General features: G+C 47.8%; 1 protein-coding gene across 1 annotated transcript; it reads left to right on the top strand.

Annotated features, from left to right (window-relative positions):
- The first annotated feature begins 6,546 nt into the window (after nt 1-6,546).
- On the top strand, nt 6,547-7,191 carry LOC106821329 (integumentary mucin A.1-like). The gene has a single exon (XM_014826089.1). It carries the CDS (start codon nt 6,547-6,549, stop codon nt 7,189-7,191), a length of 645 nt encoding a protein of 214 aa, XP_014681575.1.
- Nucleotides 7,192-8,025: the final 834 nt, after the last annotated feature.

Below are 8,025 nucleotides of genomic sequence, written 5' to 3' on the forward strand. Positions count from 1 at the left end.
CGAGTGCAAATTTTTTTTCACACACAGCTCCAGTTATTCGCGCAGGTGATTACGGGCCTGCCCGCCCGTATGGCAGGCCGCGATGTATTATTCATGGCAGAGGAAAGGGTTAAAATTGGGAAAAATTAGGTTAAGAGTTTCGGATTATCCGGGCTTGATTTCCAGGCATAATTACAGATGGTATTATGTATTCAAATTGGGTATTGATGTCCGCAATCAGAGAGGAAAGGGTTACAATGCGGGGTGTGGAGCATGATTCCGCCGCAAATTGCAGAGAATATGCCCAGAATTCGCGTCGCGCCCCCGCAGGCTTCAATACGTGAAATCAGCGCTATTTCTCGGGCGAAGGCTTCGTTTTTCTTTTCTCTCTCTCTCTCTCTCTCTCTCTCTCGTTCTCTGCGAATTCGCAGTCGCGGTGAGCGCGGGTAACAGCGTAGAAAGAGACAAATCGCGACGAATGATGTGCCGAGTTCAGAGCTCATCAGGGCACCGTGCGCCGGCACAATGCGAGGTGATGACTATGTTTTCGGGCGCGCGCGAAATTGGATTTCGTGGGAAATTTCACGCGGATCGGAAAGCTGACGCTGACAGCACATGCACGCACGCGCACACACGCGCGCGCACGCATCGCGCGCGTCAGCTCTCGCGGACATTTCAAGCTGCTTGTCGCGCGCACGTCGCCGGATTACTACGATTTAAAGTCAAAGCTAATGTGAAAATAATGCTGCCACGCGACTGAGCTTTAATTATCATGCCCGAGCTACGCGGGCAGGCGAGCTGGGTGAGAGCAAGGCTGAGATGGGGACGCGGAACCGACTCGGCCCTGACTGACACTTTCGTGAATCGCTTGTCTCGCGCGCTCACGCACATGACGTGTGATAGCCGAGTGTCAACGTCAGCAATGTGTGCGCTCCGCTACGGAGGCAATGCCACATTGTATATACTTACGGATGTATCGTGGGATGGCGGATGCAATGCCACATTGTATATAGTCACGATGTATCGTGGATGCGATGCAATGCCAACATTGTAATATACTGTACGGATTATCGGGATGCGGAGGCAATGCCACCAATTGTATATAGTCACGGATTATCGTGGATGGCGGAGGCAATGCACATTTGTAATACTGTACGCTGTATCGTGGGATGGCGGAGGTCAATGCCACATTGTAATAGTACTTACGATTATCGTGGGATGGCTCCGAGGCAATGTCACAATTGTAAATACTTACGGAGTATCGTGGGAATGGGTGGCAATGTCCATTGTATATACTACGGATTGTATCGGGATGGCGGAGGCAATGTCACATTGTATATACTTACGGATGTATCGTGGGATGGCGGCGGCAATGTCACATTGTATATACTTACGGATGTATCGCGAGCTGGCGGAGGCAATGCCACATTGTACATACTCACGGAAGTAGCGTGGGATGGCAGAGACAATGTAACACTTCTGGCTTACGGATGCAGTGTATGATGGTCGAGGCATTGCCATACTCACATTCATTGACCACTCATCTAATCAACAATAATACAGCTTCACTTGTTGCATCACTGCAGTGCCTTACTGCTGGCACCCCTCTCCTGTTCTGCGGAGAAAAAGCAAGGAACCCCGGAATTTCATTAAATTTTAACTTCTCCCATGACATGTTTGCCACGTACATGTAAACCGTCAACAAGAATAATGTATATAATCCCATCAATAACTCATTACTAACAATCACGGAGGCGCTCGGGCGCTGTGAGTTAAGCCTCCTTCATCCGTCACCTAATTGTCATCTTTCCAGCATCCGCCACAAGATCGTTACTAAGGCGACCAGTCGGCACTGATTAGCACGCGCCGCGTCCTTGTAACTTTAACCAACGCTGCGTTTCTCACTTGTCTTCGAGTAAATTCACTTTAATGACGGCAATGATGCCGAGTGTAGCCATTACCATTTGCTACATTGTCAGCCGACGGCTGGGTTAATGTTAATGCCAGCCGCGCGTGCATGACCGTGTTGCAGCCAGCGATGGGCCATTGAGGCGGGCTGCGTGGGGGTGGGTGCATGGAAGGGCGTTGTCTCGTAATCGTAGGGATTGTTCGCACAAGGAGCTCTCCGCACAGCGGGGAGGAAAAGGCTTTCCCCTCCTGCGGGTCCTTCGCACGGCGGGAGGGGTGCCCTCCGCTCGCGACCCTACTTCCTCGTCGACGCCCTGGTTTCGCTGCGCTAGATCGCGCGAGGTAAAAATACGTAGAGAGTACGTTGCGATTAAAATTATCGGCAAGCATGATCGCTATTAGTCAGAGGCTTTCGCTTTTTACCAGCCGGAGCCTATCAACAGCGAAATATCGCCATTCTAGATCTGTTAAACAACGAGCTACTGTGCAGCGCGGTCCTTACTATCGAATATGCCAATATGTTGTAAGAAAATGTGTGGGTATGTTTGCGTTTTTTCATGCGGCTTAACATTTTCACGTCGTATGTATAGACCTAGATATTTTTCAATGTCGGGGTTTAGTATTAATATCCTACCGCTCTACGGGAAATTCTATAGCTGACTCATAAATCATTTATAAGCGATCTCTCATTTTTGCTCAATGTCTGTCTGTCTATCTGTCTGTCTGTCTGTATGTCTGTATGTCTGTCTGTCTGTCTGTCTGTCTGCCTGCCTGCCTGCCTGCCTGCCTGTCTGTCTGTCTGCTTGCCTGTCTGTCTGTCTGTCTGTCTGTCTGTCTGTCTGTCTGTCTGTCTGTCTGTCTGTCTGTCTGTCTGTCTGTCTGTTTGTTTGTCTGTCTGTCTGTCTGTCTGTCTGTCTGTCTGTCTGTCTGTCTGTCTGTCTGTCTGTTTGTTTGTTTGTTTCTTTGTCTGTCTGTCTGTCTGTCTGTCCGTCCGTCCTTCCGTCCGTCCGTCTGTCTGTCTGTCTGTCTGTCTGTCTGTCTGTCTGTCTGTCTGTCCGTCCGTCTGTCTGTCCGTCTGCCTGTATGTATGTCTGTCTCTCTGTCTGTGGGTGTGTGTGTTTGTTCGCCTCACCTTCCTGCCTGTCTGTCTGTCTGTTTGTTTGTTTGTTTGTTTGTTTGTCTGTCTGTCTGTCTGTCTGTCTGTCTGTCTGTCTGTCTGTCTGTCTGTCTGTCTGTCTCTGTCTGTCTGTCTGTCTGTCTGTTTGTCTGTCTGCCTGTCTGTCTGTCTGGCTGGCTGGCTGACTGGCTAGCTGGCTGGCTGGCTGTCTGTCTGGCTGTGCGTGTGTTTGTTCGCCTCACCTTCCTGCACATATCCCTCCCTCCCGCTCTTCCTTTCTCCATCATCCCTCCATCTGAGTGGGTTTGGGTGACGCCTAGCAGTCTCTGACTTTGCTACATAACAGTAATCGCTTATATGTTTCACTCCATTGTCATGGAAATGCAGGAATGGCCCATGCATGCATATGAGCGTGGCTGTGTAGGGTTTAAATGAAATTTAAATGGGTCGTTTTACCTGCAAGCGCAATTTGCGCAAATTTGGATTTTAGTTGCAAATCTTCGGCTTAAAGGCCAAATTAATATATTCGACAATAAATACACTTTATTTCGTTTAAAAAGCAAATTGAATACTGGAAACGGGCAAGTTGCTTGACCTCTAACGGGTGATCACAAAAGGTCTGTTATCGGTTAGTTGTGCACAGAAAACAACAGCAATGTTATAGAAGTAAAGGAGGTTGGGCTTAACATCATCATTGCTACACATTCGCCGCTGTGTCGTTTCCTCGAAGATTAACAAAACTGTGCAAAGGAGTATTGTAGGATAATTTGTCGCTGAAAAAATACGTCAACACTAATAATAGGTTGTTTAAATTCAATAATTGCGTTTATTCTATACATAACAGACCTTCAATTGGGATTTTCGATCACAAATAAGGTATATAGACGCGAGACGCCGTGTATATACGTGGTGTACGGATACTCAACACTATACCCACGATTTCATCAAAACTTTTATATGCATCGTCTCACAGATGAAGCCATTCTTAGTTTTAATTCGCATTGGTCGTGCAAGGGTATGACTGCGCATTCGCAACTGAGATTGTGCGTGGCTGCGTCTGTGTCTGTGTTTGTGTATCTACGCACGCGCGTATGTGTGTAGATGTCTCAATTACTCACCTCCGTGCATGTTCTGCGCACAATATCGTTTATGTTATTTAAATTATTCACACTCATGTATGGGAAGACTCTTGAGTAAGGTGTCGATGCATTATTTATGGGCTGCCTGACGTCGCTTTACACGGGGGGCGACGCAGCGACAGGCTCTCTGCCCACATGCCTGGCCGCGATAGTGCCCCGCTGTAAGCTCACGTATATTATGCTCGTATAAGCTGCTATTATACGCGCGTATACACAATTATATAACATATACCCGCATTTGTTTAGAAATCAAGTAGCGGATGTAATTGTCTGCATTTTCCCCAGCCGCTGCTATGCAGGTCGCGAGGCGTGATTGTCATACTATCTCACGCATAGTCGTCGTGACAATTACCCTACACACGGCGTTTCTTGTCGTCCGGCCAGTGTGACGGATGCGGGTAAAGAGCCGAGGCGGGCTGTGTTCAGCGTTCATGTACATACATACATACCAACCATAGAAATAATATAGGTAGACGCTAGGTAATATAGGTGTCGCTATTATATTTCTATGATACCAACATACACCGCGCTATAGCCCCGGCCAGAATAAGCACACAACATGTGCGTGGGCGCGCTCGGCACATGTTGAATAGACGTAATAATTCGTAGCTGAATGTTGTCCAGAGCGTGCGTTGAGCAAAAGTTAATTCCTCTTACCTCTATGCAGTGGAAACCACTACTCGCTGCGCGGTTTCCATCGTAAATGTGGGGCGAGAAGAAGGGGTGAGCGGGAACGGAGAGCGCGCGCAGATAATGTGAGAGAATGCGAGAGAACGAGAGAGAGCGGGAAAGAGAACAGACGAGAGAGAAAGTGAGAAAGAAAGAGAGAGAGAGAAAGAGAGAGAGAGAGAGAGAGAGAGAGAGAGCAAGAGAGAGAGAGAGAAAGAGAATGCAAGAGAGAAAGAGAGAGAGAGCAGGAATAAGAGACAGAGAGAGCAAAGGAGAGATAGATAGATAGAGAGAGAGAGAGAGAGAGAGAGAGAGAGAGAGAGAGAGATAGAGAGATATATATATAGAGAGAGAGAGAGAGAGAGAGAGAGAGAGAGAGAGAGAGAGAGAGAGAGAGAGAGAGAGAGAGAGAGAGAGAGAGAGAAATCCTATGAACACGAACACACCAATATATGCTTGGTTCACGCACCGTTTATCGCCGAAGTGGCGACTGACAGCGCGGCAAGGCGAGTTGCTAAAATATATTTCTTACATATGGTAATCGCGTGGCGTGTATATGAAATTTCATTTCACAGTAATCAAAACACAACGCATTGTTCGGTCTCGTAAGCATTTTGTCAGAGCGGGCGGTGTGAATGGGCGCCCATGACATCGTCGCGTCGCCTCGCATAATCAACGGCCGTGGATTATTAGAATAGGTTATGAATTTTAATAACCTGCCATGTTGTTATTACACAGCGTGCTGAATGGGTTAATGGAACTTTTGACCCACATGCAAATGGCTTGCAGTGTAGTGGTTATCGTGGGCGGTGTGGGTTGGCTTTTCTGGAGGGCGGGGGGTTCCGGTCTTTGACCCTCGAACCGCATCGCTGGACCTTTGTCGTGTTAAATGAGATGACTTCGTTATATAGCGGTATATTACTACGATTTTATTTTACGATTTTTATTTTTACATTTATTTCTTATATTTACGATAATTATTACGAGCTTGTTAGAAGCCACTTAATCGTAGCTAACTGATCAGCTGCTGCATTGTGCTTTGCTGCTCGGCCAAAGTGGGTGCCAGAAACAGTATTCTAAAGAAGTTGGCCACTACTAGATGGGGAACAGACGCCGGGACAATCAGAACCACTACTATCGCCCTGTGCTACTCTGCGGCTGAGTATGCGTGCCCTGTCTGGAGTAGGTCGCCCCATGCTGCAAAAATTGACCCAGTTCTGAACATTGCTTGTGTAATGAACCTAATTCAGCCATACTTATTTATAAGAATTTACACCTCGTCACTACTTGTGCTAACTCCGGAACCCGCAGATTCCCGTGGTACCCGCTCACACCGGTACTCCGTGCCCGCGCGCTGCAGGTTCCGGTGGTGAAGCGGGTGGGTAGTGCTGTGCTAACACCGTGGATTCAGACTACAACAAATACGACCACACTCAATCAATCGACTCTAACCGTGGAAAACACCTCCAGCATCAGCCACTACGTTGCTGTTGAGTATTATCCGTATGACTCGCGACCTCGCATCGTGCGTTGCATTATAACGCTCACGATGTCTAATCGTGTCTACTCTTCCACCAAGTCCTTACCACAGCAACAACTATGGAAAGGAATATCGTTGGCTCAGCTCCCGAGATGGTCATGATCTCCACCGCCCTAGAGGCAGCCAACGCAGCAGCCACCCTTGCGAGGAGCGGCACCCGAGAAGGGTAGGAGCCATCACAAGAGGCAGTGACAATGGCTCACACCTACACCAACTTCGTGTGGAAGGCGATCGACTCCTCATTCCAGTCCACAGCGCAGGGAAATGCCAGAAACACCATCAGCACCATCGTTCCTGAAACTCCCTCGACCGACACCCTGGAGATCGTTTCCGTCGCCGACATCACCGTCGCCGACGTCACCATCGCCGACATCGCCACCGCCACCAACCACCTCGACTTCGCCACTGACACCACCCCAACCATCAGGACCGACTCAACCCGCCAGTGTCAGCAGGGCCGACTCTTGACGATTGCCGACAGCCGCCGCCGCCGAGCAGCCAGGAAAACACAAGCTCCAGGAAGACCAGTACTCGCTGTTTCCCCGATGCCACGTTCCACCACACCTACCCCTCCCGCGACGCCCTCACCTCAGTCCCAGACGGAGCCAACCACGGAGATACCCACGGAGCCAACCACGGAGATACCCACGGAGCCAACCACGGAGATACCCACGGAGCCAACCACGGAGATAACCACGGAGATACTCACGGAGCCAACCACGGAGATACCCACGGAGATACCCACGGAGCCAACCACGGAGATACCCACGGATCCAGCCACGGAGATGCACCCACTGACACAACTGAGGACAACGGACATCGGACGACGCATTAATTAAGGACTAGTAGTAGCTTATAGTTAATTGTTTTTTTAACTCTAGTTTTTTAGCAAGGGTCAGCACACACTATTTACTCAACAAAAATTCTCAAAAAACAAAACCAAATATAAAATAAAAAGAAAGAAAGAAATATTAAGATAATAAAAATTTACAACATCGAATTGAGCAACATTTTTTTTAATGAAATAAATACTAGGGTAGATAAACGTACAAATAACACTAACCTCCAAGTTGTTCGCCGGAAAATAACAGCTCACAACTTTTCATAGGTAGGGGTAATGTAATGAAGCTAATTCAGCCATACCTATTTATAAGAATTTACACCGGCAGATTCATTGACAGGGACTTGCCTCGGGCAACTAATCACTCACCCGCCTCATTAGTGCCAAGGCAGTGGGACAGTGGTCACTTTCCCCTATCAAAAGTAAAGAAAGACCTCCAGGTTAGGTGGACGAAACGCGTGACATACTTAAGTCACGTGGTTCGGAGAAAATAGTATAAAAAGTCCCGCTTTAGAACAGAAAGTCAGAGTCACCATCGCTAGATGTGAGTATGGTTTGATTTGCATTGACTTGTTGTTTTGCTCTGTATTCGTTGTTAAACTACTTTGAGACTGTTAAACTACTTTGGGACTGTGTAAACTATGTTGAAAGTTTGTGTATGTGCTGTGTGTTGTGTGTTCCTTGTTTAGTTAAGGCGACGAAATTGTACGCGACATTGCCCCTAGAGGGATTATAATAATTGTGGATTGCTTGGTAAAGGAGTAAATAGAACTAGTGTTGTACGTTACATATTGTTTCTGTCATACCTTATTCACGTTCTCTCTATTAATCA

Source organism: Priapulus caudatus, unplaced genomic scaffold (genome assembly GCF_000485595.1).
Source record: "Priapulus caudatus unplaced genomic scaffold, Priapulus_caudatus-5.0.1 Scaffold4, whole genome shotgun sequence".
NCBI lineage: Eukaryota > Metazoa > Priapulida > Priapulimorpha > Priapulimorphida > Priapulidae > Priapulus > Priapulus caudatus.

Bases quoted from the DNA above. Each gene is read 5' to 3' on its own strand.
- LOC106821329 (XM_014826089.1), top strand. From the start codon at position 6,547: ATGGCTCACACCTACACCAACTTCGTGTGGAAGGCGATCGACTCCTCA.